The 20,141-nt window shown below is 40.1% G+C and overlaps 2 protein-coding genes across 6 annotated transcripts in view; one reads left to right on the forward strand and one right to left on the reverse strand.

Moving 5' to 3' along the window:
• mlycd (malonyl-CoA decarboxylase) overlaps nt 1-5,637 on the reverse strand; it is a 33,890-nt gene extending 28,253 nt beyond the window's left edge. The window contains exon 1 of the mRNA XM_061970206.2: nt 5,037-5,637. Coding sequence (XP_061826190.1) covers nt 5,037-5,582 — 546 coding nt within the window. The 5' untranslated portion in view covers nt 5,583-5,637. The remainder of the gene's footprint in view (nt 1-5,036) is intronic.
• A 3,891-nt stretch (nt 5,638-9,528) lies between these two features.
• The window catches only part of LOC133612619 (DNA topoisomerase I, mitochondrial), a 70,320-nt gene continuing 59,707 nt past the window's right edge, over nt 9,529-20,141 (forward strand). The window contains exons 1-2 of one of the 5 annotated variants that reach the window (XM_061970201.2): nt 9,529-9,837; nt 9,916-10,019. In XM_061970201.2, the coding sequence (XP_061826185.1) occupies nt 9,937-10,019 (83 nt within the window). In that variant the 5' untranslated portion in view covers nt 9,529-9,837; nt 9,916-9,936. Of the gene's footprint in view, nt 9,838-9,915; nt 10,020-20,141 lie in introns of those variants that run through there. The other 4 variants (XM_061970200.2, XM_061970199.2, XM_061970198.2 and 1 more) reach the window with 4 other exon arrangements.

The raw sequence follows: 20,141 nt of genomic DNA on the forward strand, positions 1-20,141 counted from the left end.
GCTTGGCACTCAGCATCAAGGGGTTGGAATTGGGGGTTAAATCACCAAAAATGATTCCCGGGCACGGCGCCGCTGCTGCCCACTGCTCCCCTCACCTCCGAGGGGGTGAGCAAGGGGATGGGTCAAATGCAGAGGACAAATTTCACCACACAGTGTTTGTGACAATCATTGGTACTTTAACTTAACTTTAACTTTACACATACAAACTGTAGCACACAAAAAAGCACATTTAATTAAAAAAAATGTTATTATGGTCTTACCTTTACTTATAAATGAAGTCCATGCGCAGCTCCTTTTGAACAAAAGCATCGATAACTTGTTTATAGATGTCTTCCTTATCTTTCTTCAGTTTTAAAAGTCTCTCTGTCTCGATGGAGATCTTCCTGTAAGTATTACCTCCTGCTTCGCTTGAAGGTCGAGTTTAGAAAACTGTTTTATTTTAGATACGTAATCCTCCATGTTAATAGTCCAGGCAAGAGGAAAAAATAAACGATCGCTGCTAACTGTTGCTGCTTGTTGTCACTTATTCTGCAGCCGAGTAGTCGCAGAAATGCTCCCTGGGATCACTACCGCTCTCTACCACCAGGAGGCGGGATTACTGCAAGAAATATCGCTCAAGGGAAGACATGAAACTGCAACAGGAAAATATCAAAAAAAGAGAAAAAGCCACCAAAATAGAAGCGCAAGACAAGAACTAAAACACTACACACAGGAAAACGGCAAAAAACTCAAAATAAGTCAGGGCGTGACAGTACACCTACTTTGAGACAAGAGCTATATTGATGCATGGTTGGTTATCGTTTAAAGTCATATCCAACAATTGCGACAAAAACTCTTTACTGTCAACTGAGTTTCGTTTTTTAATGATTTCTACTGGTGGTGTGCCTCTGGACTTTTTCAACGCCAAAAATGTGCCTTCGCTCAAAAAAGGTTGAAAAACACTGCCATAGACCCCCAGCATTTATCGAATGACTCGTCTCGTTTCGCTGCAGTGTACGCTTTCCTATTGAACTCTGTGGACGACCAGCGTCTACACTGTTTAAAGCACCGTGAAGCTGCGGGAATGAGAGAGAGGAAAGCCGCGTCGTTACCAGTGATAAGAAGCTGATTCTAAACAAAAGAGCGCGTTGTAGTGCATATTTAGTCAACAACATGTACACACAACACTATATATTTAATCACTTATTTTTTTTACATTGTAGGGGAGGCTGAGCTTCCCTTGCAGACTTAAGAGCAATCGCCACTGGTTTGGCCCTGTGCCTTTATCCCATTCCGCACGGCGATGCAAATCCTGGACGTTCTTATGCGAGGAGAGCGTGTTGACCACCGGTCTAAAAAGCCCGAGCTGGTCACCCAGCAGCCTGCACTACTCTTGAAGTTTTAGGGGAGTGAAAGTTTACTAACGAGCACCTGGCGCAGCCACACTGGCTGGCCCCAGTTACACTCAACTCCCTAAACCAGGGGACCCCAAACTATGGCCCGCCAGTGTCCAAAATCCGCCCCACGGAAAGTCCAGAGTTTAAAAAAATATATATATATATATTTTTTTAAATATGTCCTTTCTAATCCATTTTCTACGGCTTGTTACTCTCAGAGTCTCCTAGCCACTCAGGCAAATAATATTGTCTATGTCTATGTCTATTCCAAAAATGCACTAGCTTGATGCTAATATACATTGGCTTTGCTACTGACATGCTACTGATTAGCATTAGCAATTTTACACAGCTATTCCCCCACCTCCAAATTCGTTAATGAAAACTACAACTAAGATGCACGTTACAGTCAAACACCTCAGATGTAATAAGTACACTACTTACAGTACTAAGACTTTTTAAGGCACAACAAAAGCCACAAAAATACACCATAAACTACTGCCATCCAACGTTTTGGACTTGAAACTGTAATTGCAACTTAATGTCATACTTGCAATTGATAATATGGCGAAAATAAGACAAGGTTTAACAACTAGACAGCAGTTATCACAATCAGCTCATTTTTAATAGTGAAAAAGTACAACTAAGATGCATGTTACAATCAAACAGCTGCGTACAGTGCTCACACTTTTTAGGACTGGACTTGCAACTGTAATTGCAGCTTAATGTAATGCTTGCAAATCAAACAGCTGCTTACAGTGCTTACACTCAAGTCATATTGTCTATAGATGCATTTTCCCATCGCTCTTTCAGTCAATTAGTGCGCAAGAAATATATATATATATATATATATATATATATATATATATATATATATATATATATATATATATATATATATATATATATATATATATATATATATATATATATATATATGAGGGCTGCAACTAACGATTAATTTGATAATCGATTAATTTTAATCTGTCGATTATTACTTCGATTAATCGATTAATAATCGGATAAAAGAGACAAACTACATTTCTATCCTTTCCAGTATTTTATTGAAAAAAAACAGCATACTGGCACCATACTTATTTTGATTATTGTTTCTCAGCTGTTTGTACATGTTGCAGTTTATAAATAAAGGTTTGTATAAAAAAAAAAATAATTATAATAAAAAATACAATAAAAAAAAAAAATAATAATAATATTGCCTCTGCGCATGTGCATAGCATAGATCCAACGAATCGATGACTAAATTAATCGCCAACTATTTTTTATAATCGATTGAATCGATTAGTTGTTGCAGCCCTAATATATAAATATATGTATGTATATATATATGTATATATATATATATATATATATATATATATAAATATACCAAATTACTAGTGAATGTATTTATAATAAACAAATGGGCAAATACAAACTAACTGATGACCCCAAATGGCTCCTGGACAGCACTATAAAAGAGATCTGGGGCAAAGGGGAGCACTGTTATGAAATGTGACCCATGTGACTGGGGCCTGATATGTGCTATGACGTCATTGTGACACCAAAAATATACCACACACATCGCTTTGTTGGAATCCTACAGTCAAGAATTTGATACATTCTACATTGAATTGGGTTAAACGTCAAAGTGTGGCCAGTATATATTGACCCGCACGCGCACCCGTACTGAAATGTCAACAAACAAGCGTTACCCTGAGGTGCGGGCTCTCGTTTGTTTGATACTTTACATTAGTTTTGGATGATACCACAAATGTTTACTTTTCAGAGGCGGTATAGTACCGAATATGATTCATTAGTATCGCGGTACTATACTAATACCTTTATACCGTGCAACCCTAGTAACTATTATATCATGCAAAAGCACAGATTCCAACCATTTAAATACTTTGTATAGTTCAAGACTGACGGTAATTTGAAAACATCCCTGCAGCATCATAATGGCAGCTACAGTTTCCATCTCAAAGATCTAAAAAATTTTTGGGGGAATGTCCGGTGGGCCAGACTGAAAAGGTCTGCCCTAAACCTTACTCTCATCTGGATTACGGCACCCAGCTTTGGGCACCCCTGCTGAAATATCCTTGGCACTCAGCATCAAGGGTTAGAATTGGGGTTTAAATCACCAAAATGATTCCCGAGCGCGGTGTACGCTGCTGCTCACTGCTCCCCTCACCTCCCAGGGGGTGAACATGGGGATGGGTCAAATGCGGAGGACACGTTTCACTACACCCAGCGTGTGTGTGACGACCGTTGGGACCTTAACTGTCGAGTCATACCAAAGACTATAAAAAATGGGACCCACTACCTCTCTGCTTGGCACTCAGCATCAAGGGTTGGAATCGGGGGTTAAATCACCAAAATGACTACTGAGCGTGGCCACCGCTGCTGCTCACTGCTCCCCTCACCTCCCAGAGGGTGGAACAAGGGGATGGGTCAAATGCAGAGGGTAATTTCACCACACCTAGTGTGTGTGTGACTATCAGTGGTACTTTAACTTTTTAACCAACGTCCAAATATTAGATTTGTCACAGTTGAAATCCGACCAACTGTCGTCGCGATCATCTTGTCCATGCCTGGGAAGTGACATTCACGCAACATACAGTAGCACAGCCACACGAGCTGGCATCAGTTAGTCCTAAAATATACCAAATTAATAATGAATATATTTACAATAAACAAAAGGGTGAATACAAACTAACTATTGGCCCTAGAGATGTCCGATAATATCGGCTAAAATGTAATATCGAAAACTATCGGCATCGTTTTTTTCATTATTGGTATAGTTTTTTTTATTATTTTTTTTATTAAATCAACATAAAAAACACAAGATACACTTACAATTAGTGCACCAACCCAAAAAACCTCCCTCCCCCATTTACTCTCATTCACACAAAAGGGTTGTTTCTTTCTGTTATTAATATTCTGGTTCCTACATTATATGTCAATATATATCAATACAGTCTGCAAGGGATACAGTCCGTAAGCACACATGATTGGTCCACTAATAGTACTAACCTTTCACAGTTAATTTGACTAATTTTCATTAATTAATAGTTTCTATGTAACTGTTTTTATATTGTTTTACTTTCTTTTATATTCCAAAATTTTTTTTTGATTTATTTATCTTATTTTATTTTATGATTTTTTTTTTAAAAGTACCTTATCTTCACCATACCTGGTTGTCCAAATTAGGCATAATAATGTGTTAACTCCACGACTGTATATATCGGTTGATATCGGTATCGGTAATTAAAGAGTTGGACAATATCGGAATATCGGCAAAAAGCCATTATCGGACATCCCTAATTGGCCCCAAAAAGGCTCCCGGGCAGCACTTTGAACACCTCTGTAGTCATAATGAAAGAGATCTGGGGCAAAGGGGAGCACTGTTATGAAATGTGTCCCACGTGACTGGGGCCTGATATGTGCTATTACGTCATTGTGACACCCAAAAATATACCACACACCGGCACACCCCGAAAGGGACAAGCAGTAATAAAATGGATGGATAGACATCGGTTTGTTGGTATCCTGCAGTCAAGAATGTGATCAATTCTATTGAATTGGGTTAAAACGTCAAAGCGCCGGCATAATAAATTGACCCGCGCGAGCACCCATACCAAAATGTCAACAAACAATCCTTACCCTGAGGTGCGGGCTCTCGCTACTTTTCAATGCGATGATGGCGAGCACGTCGGCTCTGAGGTCCACCAGAAACTTCACACCTCCTTCCACCCTGCTGATGTGGTTCAGCAACTGTTTATAGCGGGGAGTCAAACTGTAGCGAAGCCGATCCTCCGCCTGCATGACGGTCGCCAAGTCCCGGAGTTGAGTGTCCAGCAACTTCCCGGCGAACTCCGACACGCTCTTGTGATCCACTCCGAAATCCCGCGACAGCTTTGCCAAGACATCGAGTTTGTCATCCCACTCCAGGCTTCTGTAGAAGTGCATGAACTCCAAGCTGCTGGATTCGGGAGGCGGGGGGGATTTCTCTCTCGTTTCGTACGTGGGCAAAGGCGAAACTACCCTGGCGAGTATGTCCTCCATGCTCGTAACGCTTCTACTCGGTGGCGAGGACAACCAGCGGCACCTGCCGAAGCCCGACGCCCCCAGAGCAGCTTTCAGCACAGCCCGGTGTCGCCAACACTTCGCACTGCCGCGGAAAGCATAGATTACAGTGTGGACTATCATTGTTGGGAGGGAGCGGATGTTTGTTTGGCGACACAACCAGGAGATGACGGGGGAGAGGAACCATTTCCGGGTTTCTTAAAGTGACAGCGCCGTTTAATTTATTCATATCATTTTTCTCATGATGATGGGTATAAAAGAAAGATAATTAATTACTAGGGATGTCCGGTAATGGCTTTTTGCCGATATTCCGATATTGTCCAACTCTTTAATTACCTATACCAGGGGTCGGCAACCCAAAATGTTGAAAGAGCCATATTGGATCTGTCTGGAGCCGCAAAAAATTAAAAGCCATATTACATACAGATAGTGTGTCATGAGATATAAATTGAATTAAGAGGACTTAAAGGAAACTAAATGAGCTCAAATATACCTACAAATGAGGCATTATGATGCAATATGTACATATAGCTAGCCTAAATAGCATGTTAGCATCGATTAGCTTGCAGTCATGCAGTGACCAAATATGTCTGATATTTAGCACTCCAACAAGTCAATAACATCAACAAAACTCACCTTTCATGCACAACCTTAAACGTTTGGTGGACAAAATGAGACAGAAAAAGAAGTGGCATAAAACACGTCCTCGAAAGTCGGAGAAAGTTATACATGTAAACAAACAAAGGTGAGTTCAGGGACCGCCAAAATTAGTAGGACAAAACGGCGCTCACCAAATACTCGAATCAGTGAAGCATGTTTAATATAAACTGTGCTTTATAACAATTAGGGAGGTTTGTGTCATGTTTGTCCTCCTACAGAAACCATATTAAAACAAAAAATAGATTTTTTTTCCCCTCATCTTTTTCCATTTTTCATACATTTCTGAAAAAGCTCCAGAGAGCCACTAGGGCGGCGCTAAAGAGCCGCATGCGGCTCTAGAGCCGTGGGTTGCCGATCCCTGACCTATACCGATATCAACCGATACCGATGTATACAGTCGTGGAATTAACACATTATTATATGCCTAATTTGGATAACCAGGTATGGTGAAGATAAGGTCCTTTTTTTCAAAATTAATAAAATAAAATAAGATAAATAAATTAAAAACATGTTCTTGAATAAAAAAGAAAGTAAAACAATATAAAAACAGTTACAGTTAAAGGTTAGTACTATTAGTGGACCAGCAGCACGCACAATCATGTGTGCTTACGGACTGTATCCCTTGCAGACTGTCCATCCATCCATTTTCTACCGCTTAATCCCTTCGGGGTCGCGGGGGGCGCTGGAGCCTATCTCCGCTACAATCGGGCGGAAGGCGGGGTACACCCTGGACAAGTCGCCACCTCATCACAGGGCCAACACAGATAGACAGACAACATTCACACTCACATTCACACACCAGGGCCAATTTAGTGTTGCCAATCAACCTGTATTGATATATATTGATATATAATGTAGGAACCAGAATATTAATAACAGAAAGAAACAACCCTTTTGTGTGAATGAGTGTAAATGGGGGAGGGAGGTTTTTTGGGTTGGTGCACTAATTGTAAGTGTATCTTGTGTTTTTTATGTTGATTTAATAAAAATAAAAAAAAGCAAGAACAACAAAAACACGATACTGATAATACAAAACCCGATACAAAAGCATTTATCGGCCGATAATATCGACATCTCTATTAATTACATTTAAGTTTTCTCAATACCCGTCCTGTTTTTGTGCCTTTAAAAAAGAATTAGAACTCTTCTTTAAAACGCCCATCTTAAAACTCATTTGTATACTCTAGCCTTTAAGTAGACCCCCGTTTTAGACCAGTTGATCTGCCGTTTCTTTTCTGCCCCCTCTACACAGATTCGGTGACCACAGATGTCCAAAGTTGGGACCCAGGGTGCACCACTCATCTGTGCATCAGTTGGGGACGTCTCTGCGCTGCTGACCTGTCTCCACTCAAGATGATCTCCTGCTGGCCCCACTATGGACTGGACTCTCACACTAATATGTTAGATCCACTATGGACTGGACTGTCACACTATGCTCACTGCTCGCTGCACATATCTTACGAAGTGAGACCTACACTGATACAATGTCCATTTCTCAGATGATAAACTTGTTGATGACTGAAATTGATTGATTAATTGAAATTTGGATTAGTTACGGAACTTGTGTGAGCCTATGGCTTTACATTTTGTTACATATATATATTTTTGATTATTATTATTTATTGATGTAAATATTTCGTACTATAAATAAAGGTTTATTAAAAAAAGAAAAAAAAAGATAATTAAAAACTTCATCGAGGGTCTGCACATTTACTGGATTTTCATAACAGAGGTCCCCTTGCTTAATTAAAAAACACAATTTGTACACGTTTCTGCCAGCCCATGTCAGAAACTGTGAGACCTATTTAACATTAAAAACTGCACTGAAAACAGTGGTTAAATATAATCAGACATTCACGCACAATTAGATTATTCACATGTTTTTTTTTTGTTTGTTTGTTTTATTTTTTTTGTCCATGGTCTGTGCTTAAGTCAGTGTTTTTCAACCTTTTTTTGAGCCAAGGCACATTTTTGTCATTGAAAAAATCCGGAGGCACACCACCAGCAGAAATCATTAAAAAAATGAAACTCAGCAGCAGTAAAAAGTCGTTGTCGCAATTGTTGGATATGAATTTAAACCATAACCAAGCATGCATAAATATAGTTCTTGTCTCAAAGTACTGTCACAACCTTATTTTGAGTTTTTGCTGTTTTCCTGTGTGTAGTGTTTTAGTTCTTGTCTTGGGCTCCTGTTTTGGTGGCTTTTCCTGTTTTGTTGGTTTTTCCTGTAGCAGTTTCATGTGTTTCTTTGAGCGATATTTCCCGCATCTACTTTTATTTTTAGCAATCAAGAATATTTCAGTTGTTGCTATCCTTCTTTGTGTGGACATTGTTGATTGTCATGTCATGTTTGGACGTACTTTGTGGACGCCGTTTTTGCTCCACTGTAAGTCTTTGCTGTCATCCAGCATTCTGTTTTTGTTTACTTTGTAGCCAGTTAGGATTTAGTTTCGTTCTGCATAGCCTTCCCTAAGCTTCAATGCCTTTTCTTAGGGGCACTCACCTTTTGTTTATTTTTGGTTTAAGCATTAGATACAAACCCTCGTCGTCTCACACGACTTGTTCCCGACATCTACAAAGCAATTAGCTACCAGCTGCTACCTACTGATATGGAAGAGTATTACACGGTTACTCTGCCGAGCTCTAGACAGCACCGACACTCAACAACGGCACATTATTTGCAGACTATAATTACTTGTTTGCAAGAAATATTTTTACCCCAAATAGGTGAAATTACGTAATCTCCCACGGCACACCAGACTGTATCTCAGCACACTGGTGGAAAAACACTGGCTTATGGTATGCTTGTAATGTGTAATGTCTTGTGATTTATGTATTCTTTTGTATCATGACCTATTGGATGTTTACTGTATTAACCTGCCTTAGGACAACGGATAAATATTAGCTATTGTGCTAACTCCGGCATATATACAAAATTGCTGTATGTTGATGAATATGCATTGTCCTAATTCAAATAAATAAAGTTAAAAGTTAAAGTACAAATGATTGTCACACACACACGAGGTGTGGTGAAATACAAAACTGGCAACAAGTGACACGCCCTCTTTACAAATGCAAATAAACTATTTATTTACACACACAATTGCCATCAGCCTACTTAACAGCATAAAGGTAATTCAATGCAGTTCTTAACTATTTAGTGTAAGCTACTTTTTCCGAGGCCCTTATTTTGTTGAGGGAAGTTAGGCAGGAAGTAACGTACAGGGCTTTTATTGTGAATGCCGGAAATGTATTGTTTTTAAACTCTTGATGGCAGCAGAGAATAATTGAACGTCAATAAAGTGCCTCCCGAGTTCATGGCTGTCGCCTTTCTTTTCTGTTAGGCTTTCACAGTGTCAGTGGTCATCTGCATAATACATTCGGTTACATTAGCAGTAAAGTGAGCGACTCCTAAATCAGATTTGCACTAATTAAAAAAAAAAAAACGTTCATATTTTTGAAGGACCTGGCAACCCAGTAGCCCATCAGCCATTCACAGTTCACCTGGCACTTAGTTTGTGAAGACGCCCAAACTAACACTTAAGTGGTTGAAACACCCGCCCTCGTTTTAGCGCAAATGCGTGTGTTTTGACCATTTTTGCTTCTGCACATTCTTTATCTAATTAACAACCCCAGTATGGATTTCACAAGGAATTGCATATCTGTTGCTGGAGTGTGTTAATTTGTTAACAAAGACAGCGCGATATCCCCTCCGGAGGTGCACGTTTATTTTTGTTACAAACTTGAGCTTTTTTCCCCTCAATCTTTTGCTCATTGTCAACTAAGCGAATGTCAGTCTCATAGGTTATTTTAAGAGATGGGGCGAGAGAAAGAGGCCAAAGAAGATGGGAAGACCACGGATAAAGTCATCAAACTGAGCAACGAGCTAGCAGGTGACACGTGAGTACTCTGCATGTTAGCTTACTTTTTGTTTTGAAAAAAAGACTACATTAAGTTATTACATGATGAAAATATAGTGGAAATCTATGAAAAGAAAGTATTCAATGTATCAAACAACTGCTGAGCTTTTCTGTTTTTCATTAAAGTCAATCAATCAATCAATCAAATTGGGCTGGAGATAATATTTACATACTTAAAATTTCCCATCCATGATTTCTGGTTTTGCCTTTAATTTGTTGGTGATGATCATAATCAGAAATTGCAATGCAGAATAGGGTTTTTTGAGGAACAAGATTTATTTCAAAGGGTACCTGTAATCAGACCCAACTGCAGGAAGAGAAAAAAAATTCAGGGGTGGGGGGCATTCAATTTTTTTCAGGGGGGGGCACCTGCTGGTACTTTGTCAATAACCATAGGCGCCAATCCCGACAATGCCGAGCACCTGCTTGGGATTGATGGCAAATTCTTTCTCACCACCAAGCAAAAACCGCGCATTTTCAGGGCCCTTTTACACTAAACCGGCTAAGGTTATCCAGGGTAAATCCCACCTAACCTTTGGCCCACCTATCGACAAGACAAACTTAAATATGGTTGGATTTTGTTACTGTCAAACTTTGTTTTTTTTATGCTTAACTAAATTGTCAGTTAATTGTGTCATCGTCTTAGTCAACTTGACTTTGTTTAGATTAAATAGTAGAGATCTCACATAATGGCTTTTTTGCCGATATTCCGATATTGTCCAACTCTTAATTACCGATTCCGATATCAACCGATACCGATTAACACATTATTATGCCTAATTTTGTTGTGATGCCCTGCTGGATGCATTAAATAATGTAACAAGGTTTTCCAAAATAAATCAACTCAAGTTATGGAAAAAAATGCCAACATGGCACTGCCATATTTATTATTGAAGTCACAAAGTGCATTTTTTTTTTTAACATGCCTCAAAACAGCAGCTTGGAATTTGTGACATGCTCTCACTGAGAGCATGAGGAGGTTGAGGTGGGCGGGGTTGAGTTGGGCGGAGGGTAGAGGGTAGCGGGGGGGTGTATATTGTAGCATCCCGGAATAGTTAGTGCTGCAAGGGGTTCTGGGTATTTGTTCTGTTGTGTTTTATGTTGTGTTACGGTGCGGATGTTCTCCCGAAATGTGTTTGTCATTCTTGTTTGGTGTGGGTTCACAGTGTGGCGCATATTTGTAATAGTGTTAAAGTTGTTTATACGGCCACCCTCAGTGTGACCTGTATGGCTGTTGACCAAGTATGTATGGCATTCACTTGTGTGTGTGAAAAGCCGTAGATATTACGTGATTGGGCCGGCACGCAAAGGCAGTGCCTTTAAAGCACGGCCCCAATATTGTTGTCTGGGTGGAAATCGGGAGAAATTCGTGAGAATGGTTGCCCCGGGAGATTTTCGGGAGGGGCACTGAAATTCGGGAGTCTCCCGGGAAAATTGGGAGGGCTGGCAAGTATGACTGAGAGACGCAACTGCTCTGTACTTCTCCCTATGTCTGTGTACCACTCCGTACAGCAGCGTTTTAAAAAAGTCATACATTTTACTTTTTGAAACTGATACCGATAATTTTTGATATTACATTTTAAAGTATTTATCGGCCGATATCGGCAGTCCGATATTATCGGACATCTCTATTAAATAGCGTCCTATATTTTCCTCCTCCGATGTAAGAATAAAAAATAAATAAATAAAATAAAATAAACAGTTTCCAGCCCAGGGCGCCACGGCTGACTCTGTGGGAGAACATGGTCCATGACTGCCTGTAATGATTCTAATGTACACGTAACCGGTCCGTGACTCATTTTCTTTCACGCCGCACAGAAACATTAAATCATTTATAAAATACTTAACTTTCACTTGTCCCACTAGACCACTGCTTCTCAATTATTTTCTGTTAGCTTCGACTATCTTCTCCCTGCCATCTTTTGTCATTTTTAGCGCTTTCATAGCAAGTCTACTGACACATTAGTTAAAACTATATGCTACTTTGTATTAGAAATTGCAACAGCTGAAGATGCATGTACAAACCCCGTTTCCATATGAGTTGGGAAATTGTGTTAGATGTAAATATAAACGGAATACAATGATTTGCAAATCCTTTTCAACCCATATTCAATTAAATGCACTACAAAGACAATATATTTGATGTTCAAACTCATAAACTTTATTTATTTTTTACAAATAATAATTAACTTAGAATTTCATGGCTGCAACACGTGACAAAGTAGTTGGGAAAGGGCATGTTCACCACTGTGTTACATCACCTTTGCTTTTAACGACACTCAATAAACGATTGGGAACTGAGGAAACTAATTATTGAAGCTTTGAAAGTGGAATTATTTCCCATTCTTGTTTTATGTAGAGCTTCAGTCATTCAACAGTCCGGGGTCTTCGCTGTCGTATTTTACGCTTCATAATGCGCCACACATTTTCGATGGGAGACAGGTCTGGACTGCAGGCCGGCCAGGAAAGTACCCGCACTCTTTTTTTTTACGAAACCACACTGTTGTTACACGTGCTGAATGTGGCTTGGCATTGTCTTGCTGAAATAACCAGGGGCGTCCATGAAAAAGGCGGCGCTTAGATGGCAGCATATGTTGTTCCAAAACCTTTATGTACCTTTCAGCATTAATGGTGCCTTCACAGATGTGTAAATTACCCATGCCTTGGGCACTAATGCACCCCCACACCATCACAGATGCTGGCTTTTGAACTTTGCGTTGATAACAGTCTGGATGGTTCGCTTCCCCTTTGGTCCGGATGACACGATGTCGAATATTTCCAAAAACAATTTGAAATGTGGACTCGTCAGACCACAGAACACTTTTCCACTTTGCAGGAGTCCATCTTAGATGATCTCGGGCCCAGAGAAGCCGGCGGCGTTTCTGGATGTTGTTGATAAATGGCTTTCGCTTTGCATAGTAGAGCTTTAACTTGCACTTACAGATGTAGCGACAAACTGTATTTAGTGACCGTGGTTTTCTGAAGTGTTCCTGAGCCCATGTGGTGATATCCTTTAGAGATTGATGTCGGTTTTTGATACAGTGCCGTCTGAGGGATCGAAGGTCACGGTCATTCAATGTTGGTTTTCGGCCATGCCGCTTACGTAGAAGGATTTCTCCAGATTCTCTGAACCTTTTGATGATATTATGGACCGTAAATTTCTTGCAATTGCACTTTTAGAAACGTTGTTTTTAAACTGTTTGACTATTTGCTCACGCAGTTGTAGACAAAGGGGTGTACCTCGCCCCATCCTTTCTTGTGAAAGACTGAGCATTTTTTGGGAAGCTGTTTTTATACCCAATCATGGCACCCACCTGTTCCCAATTAGCCTGCACACCTGTGGGATGTTCCAAATAAGTGTTTGATGAGCATTCCTCAACTTTATCAGTATTTATTGCCACCTTTCCCAAATCCTTTGTCACGTGTTGCTAGCATCAAATTCTAAAGTTAATGATTGTTTGCAAAAAAAAAAAATGTTTATCAGTTTGAACATCAAATATGTTGTCTTTGTAGCATATTCAACTGAATATGGGTTGAAATTGATTTGCAAATCATTGTATTCCGTTTATATTTACATCTAACACAATTTCCCAACTCAAATGGAAACAGGGTTTGTACTTGCACGACACAGTCTGCACCACAACAAGAGGATAGCAAAAAAGAAGGAGCTTATTGACTACTGCACAGGCTATAATGGCGGAAGGGCGAGAGATACACTGAGTCCATTTTACACCATATATGGATAATCCGGTGATGTCACAAGTTGTGCAAATTTCTAACGGCTCATTTTGGCAGAAGAAGGAAAAAAGGCAAGATTATTTTATAATTATCCCTGTAATGTCTTCATGGTTTGATTTCAAATGTTTGGGACTCATGCAGATCCCAAATACACAACAAGAAAAAAGTTGATAGAGCAGAAAATGCCGTATTGCTGTTCTGTTTTTTGGCGATCTAATTGTTCAAATACGAGACATATGAAAGACCTTTCTTTAAGTTTCGAAAGAAGTGGTTCATAAAGGCAATAAAGTGGAGGAAAAACAAAAATGCGTCAAATTGATTAGCTTTTAAAAATATCCCTATCTTGTAGAATACAATCGGCCCATGCTTGTCTGCAGCAATCACTTTGTAAAATGGTTGGTTAAACATTTGATTTGTTTGCGAAACTTTCTGTGCTTCTGTACTATATTAGTAGTGTTTGGAAGCAGAACTACCGTATTTTCCGCACTATTAGCCGCACCTAAAAACCACAAATTTTCTCAAAAGCTGACAGTGCGGCTTATAACCCGGTGCTCTTTATATATGGATTAATATTAAGATTAATTTTCATAAAGTTTAGGTCTCGCAACTACGGTAAACAGCCGCCATCTTTTTTCCCCGTAGAAGAGGAAGCGCTTCTTCTTCTACGGTAAGCAACCGCCAAGGTAAGCACCCGCCCCCATAGAAGAGGAAGCGCTTCTTCTTCTACTGTAAGCAACCACCAAGGTAAGCACCCGCCCCCGTAGAAGAAGAAGCGCGCGGATATTACGTTTCATTTCATTTGTGTGTTTACATCTGTAAAGACCACAAAATGGCTCCTATTAAGAGACACGCGTACAACGCAGAATTCAAACTCAAGGCAATAAGTCACGCAGTAGAACACGGAAATAGAGCAGCAGCGAGATAATTGAACATAAATGAATCAATGGTGCGTAGGTAGAGGAAGCAACAAGATGACCTGCGCCACTAAGACAGGGAGACAGCGCCGGACGACATACGCCAACATCTGCCAGTGGATTGTAAATGCCTGAGCGGATATATCGGTCTCAACTGTGGTCCGAGCTTTCCGGAAGGCAGGATTCACGGAACTGCTGGACAACAACAGCGACACTGACTCTGATGACTTCGACGAGACGGAGCCAGCCATTTTGGATGCCGTATTCGCCCAACTTTTTAATTCAGACACTGAAGAAGAATTCGAGGGATTTATGGATGAGGAATAATTTCAGAAAGTGAGCTTTAAATGTTTATTTTGTGTGTTGTGTGACATTAACGTTCGAGCAACGTTGAGTTATTGATGTTGCTATTGCTCTGCACTAATTTGAGTGTTACTATTTTTGTGACTGCACATTTGCACATTACATTTTGGGGGTGAACAGAGTTGTTAGAACGCTGGTTTGTAATATATTATTAAAGTTTGACTGACCTATCTGACTGTTTTTATGACATTCCCTTTAGCGCAGCGTAGGCGCGGCTTATAACCCGGGGTGGCTTATAGGTGATCAAAGTTTTGAAATATGCCATTCATTGAAGGTGCGGCTAATAACCCGGGGCGGCTTATAGTGCGGAAAATACGGTAAACGTAAATAAAGGACAATAGATTGCATTAGTTTGTGTCCTATTGTGGTTGCTATGCTTAAATATAACTACTTAAGACCTCTGATTGTGCAAATAAACTGTGATGTTTAGTCCTAGTAATAAATGTTGTTCCAATCCATCGTATTTTTGTTGTAGATTTTCTTAAACTAAAAGTTTAGTAGTTTGTGTGCTTTATTTGACACGGATGACCACATTATAGCGTCTTCGGTGTCATTTGTTAGCATCAAGAAAATATCCTTAATAGTATTAATAAACTAGATGAATAAATCTCTCATAGGCTCAACAGCATACTGAACCTTGATATTGCTAGCAAACATTGCTGAACAGGGACATTTAAAGCCAAATAATGAGACAAAGTATGAACTTCACACCATAAGGACAACTGAATGTAGATGAGACTAGAATTAGTAGCAAAAATCAACTGCAAACAAACTTATGCTTTTTGTCACTGCATTGGAAATTTTCCTGTTCAAGGATTTAAACAAAAATTGTCTTTCTTTTGATTTATTTGAAAAGCTCAAGCATCTCAAAAGGCACAGTTTGCAATCATAGCAGGTACAAAGGAAAGGGCCCTGAATGACAAATTGGTCATTTTTTTGTACAACACAAGCGGAAGGGAGGGAGTCATCTTTGACACAACACATGACTAAGCAGATGCCGGGGACTTTGAATAACCTTCAAAGACTAAAGCATTGTACATTAGTTTAGTTTTGTCTTTATTTGAAGGGACAATGCACATAAACATTTAGCTCAAAGACATATATGGTCTGTACCAGATTATAACTACATAGCTAATTTCCATCTGCAGTCCCTAGCTACCTAAATTAAAGGGATACAAAAATCATGCAATAAAATCATATTAATCAAATTAAGAAAAGTCATAAAATGCCTTTTCATTGACACATACTATACAATACAACCACACCTAATTTCCATCATAACACATACAATACATGCTCTTGTTCACATCTGTCATCATTTGTAAAAACAACCATGATTTTAACAGACACACCTCACAGTTTACAACAAAATGCTCTCAAGGATAAATATAATGCACATTAAGTTGATGTGTCAATCATAGTGCCCACCTCAGTGACCGTGTGCGCAGCTTTGATTGCTCCAAAGCCACTTTTTAACTTCAATTGTGAATGAAGAGTAATCTGTTAGACTTTTCAAATTTGTTGTGCGGTCGTTCCATTCCTTTATTGCTTTATATGAAAAGGCTGATAGTGGCAAAATAGCTTTTACATCTGGGTACGCTACACCGCCCCCTGGTGGAATCTCGTGTGTTTGTCGTTGTCACAGCAGATGTAAACTGGACAAAGTGCTTAAGTGGCGCTGGTGCAGTGTTATTTAGGATTCAATGGGCCATTCGTATTGATGCTAGTCTTTGAATGTTAAATTTAACAGTCTATATTTTTGGAGAACTAAACAGTGATGGTGGTGTTGTGGTTATCGGTCAAGGATTTCGTACATGAAGTTCTCTCAAGGCTCAAGCATCAATATGGTAGGTTTCACTCAAAGACTAAAGGCACAGTATGTTAGGTTCGTTCCTGACTAAAACAACTTATAAATGTTTAAAGGATTGCATATAAATGTTGAATACATTTCCCCTCTTTGATTCCTAAGGAATCAGTAAAAACAAGAGTGAAAACATTTACAAGTCATGTCCTTTCAGTACCACTTGTGTGTAACAGCGGCGGGATGTGAGAGTTGGAAGGAGAACACAGTTTGTGGTTGGGCGGCTGGGCTTACTGGGCGGTGTCGTTGGCCGGTGTGACGCATTAAAGCCACGATCCTTCGTCTACTTCTGGCCCTGTAACAAGGTCATTTGTGTGGTGCAAAAGGGCACGCTCTTCTTTGACCTTGGAGAGGATACTAGCACTTCACATAGCACTGTCGTACAATGTTCTTTTCCTGTGCTTGTCTCCGGGCCCGTGCAGCAGTCTTCCTTGCACAGGATTTTGTGGGATGAGTCCTTGCACTTGACCCACGGCACTGCTGTCAGCTGTGGAATTCATTTGCAGTGAGTGGCGTGGATCCATGTAGCACATTCCGCAACCTTGACTGACGTCCAAGCTTGAACTTCTTTGGGCTCAGGTTCCGGATGAGGACCCAATCGCCGGGTTGGATGTTATGCAGAGGTCTGTCGGTGGTTCTTGGAAGCGCTTCTTAAATTGTCGTAGGCTTGGGTCGAGTTTCCAGCGTCACCAAACAGCCATGTGCATACTTCAAAAGCATTCACGCTGGGGTTGTACGGTATACCAGCACTAGTATAGTGCCGCGATACTAATGAATCCTATTCAGTACTAGGGATGTCCCGATCCAGGTTTTTGCACTTCCGATCCGATATTGTTTTTGCACTTCCGATCCGATACCGATACTGACCGATACTGGCCTATCCGAGCATGTATTAAAGTTTAAAGTTATTTAGCCTACTTAGTTGTCAGAATCATGTTGAAAAGGGTTTTAGTACTCTTGATAACAACTAGCCAGCTGAATTAGGGGAGTTTGAATAATACACAATGGTTGGTAACAAGAAACTGACCTGTTTATTCAAGGATAAACACGAAATAGACAAAATTATTCATGACAAACAGAAATGGCGCTGAACTAGGGCTGGGCGATATGGCCTTTTTTTAATATTGCGATATTTTAAGGCCATATTGCGATGCACCCTATATATGTGGATATTTTGCCTTAGCTTTGAATGAACACTTGATGCATATAATCACAGCAGTATGATGATTCTATGTGTCTACATTAAAACATTCTTCTTCATACTGCATTAATATATGCTACTTTTAAACTTTCATGCAGAGCAGGAAATCACAACTAAAAAATCACTATTTTTTTCATACCGTGTTGATGTGGAAATGTTTGCATCAGCATTTTGATGGTGTGGACGTGTGGCACCGAATGGAGATAAGCGTCTCGACAGACGTTACAATATTTGAACAATGATGACGAAAACTGTTTTCTCTGTCGTGTCCGTGTGTCGAAAATTGTTATGCGCTTATTTTTTTATTTGATTTTGTGCGTGGCATAGATTTGCCGTGCGCAGAGGACGCTTGAACAGTGCGCAATTGCACAGGCGCGCACCTTAGAGGGAAGGTTGCTCGCACGGCTGCGCTAGCATCACAGCTAACGTTAGCCATGCTGCTACCTCTCTGCTGGGAGAGGACGTTTACGTGTGTAGGAAGGTGCGCTTGCTGTCTGTGAGAGGGAGACACAGGAAAGAGTGAGAAGAGCCTGTCGTGGAATGCCAGCAACTAAAAGCAACTGCGTGAGAATCCACAGACCTGTGGATGTGTTGAAGGTGTGCTGGAAAAAGGGGAAAGGAAATTAGGGAGCAGCAAAAAAGTGGAATGTAATATTTAAATCGGTGCGTTGGAAAACACGGACAGTAGTTTTTTTTTTTTTGATCTGGATCGGCATTTTCCCATGCCTTGCCGATACGCATTTTTTTGCAAATATCGGCGGCCAATGCGATCCAAATATCGGATCGGGACATCCCTATTCAGTACTATACCAACTCTGAAAGTACCGGTCCCCCACACCCCCGTGCCCCCGTTGTCGTCACGTCGTGTTATTGCTGGTTTTACGAGCAGAGGAGCATGTTCGGCAGCGCACAACCACGGAGTACTTACAAGCATACACAGTGTGCAGACATTAAAGGGAGAATGGACGCGTTTTGTTAAAAACTAACGATAAAGGTGAAGTTATAACACTGAAACGCTTTCAGAAAGAGGTTTTTTTAAACATAGCTAGCTAGCTAGCGGCTAACGTCCAGCCACAGTCTGCAGTGTTTTAGCTACTTCTAAATGACTAATCCTCGCCTCCATGGCGACAGATAAAGTACGTTTCTTACATGTATCATCCCTGCAGGACGAGGTATAGATACACATGCTTCACTACACACCGTACGAGAATACAATAGCTCACCGGCGTCACAATGTAAACAAAGGCCATGAGTGGATCTACACCTGACATCCACTGTAATGATACCAAGTACTGGAGCGTATCTAGTCGATACTACTTTGATTACATCGATATTTTTTAGCATCACAAACATTTTTTGAAACTTATATTATGTTTAAAGACTCAGGAAATACGTCCCTGGACACATGAGGACTTAAATTATGACCAATGTACAAACCCTGTTTCCATATAAGTTGGGAAATTGTGTTAGATGTAAATATAAACGGAATACAATGATTTGCAAATCCTTTTCAACCCATATTCAATTGAATGCACTACAAAGACAAGATATTTGATGTTGCAAATAATTAACTTAGAATTTCATGGCTGCAACACGTGCCAAAGTAGTTGGGAAAGGGCATGTTCACCACTGTGTTACATCACCTTTTCTTTTAACAACGATTGGGAACTGAGGAAACTAATTGTTGAAGTTTTGAAAGTGAAATTCTTTCCCATTCTTGTTTTATGTAGAGCTTCAGTCGTTCAAGAGTCCGGGGTCTCCGCTGTCGTATTTTACGCTTCATAATACGGCACACGTTTTCGATGGGAGACAGGTCTGGACTGCAGGCGGGCCAGGAAATTACCTGCACTCTTTTTTTATGAAGCCATGCTGTTGTAACACGTGCTGAATGTGGCTTGGCATTGTCTTGCTGAAATAAGCAGGGGCGTCCATGAAAAAGACGGTGCTTAGATGGCAGCATATGTTGTTCCAAAACCTGTATGTACCTTTCAGCATTAATGGTGCTTTCACAGATGTGTAAGTTAC

The sequence above is a fragment of the Nerophis lumbriciformis genome, linkage group LG10 (assembly GCF_033978685.3).
Source record: "Nerophis lumbriciformis linkage group LG10, RoL_Nlum_v2.1, whole genome shotgun sequence".
Classification (NCBI taxonomy): Eukaryota; Metazoa; Chordata; class Actinopteri; order Syngnathiformes; family Syngnathidae; genus Nerophis; species Nerophis lumbriciformis.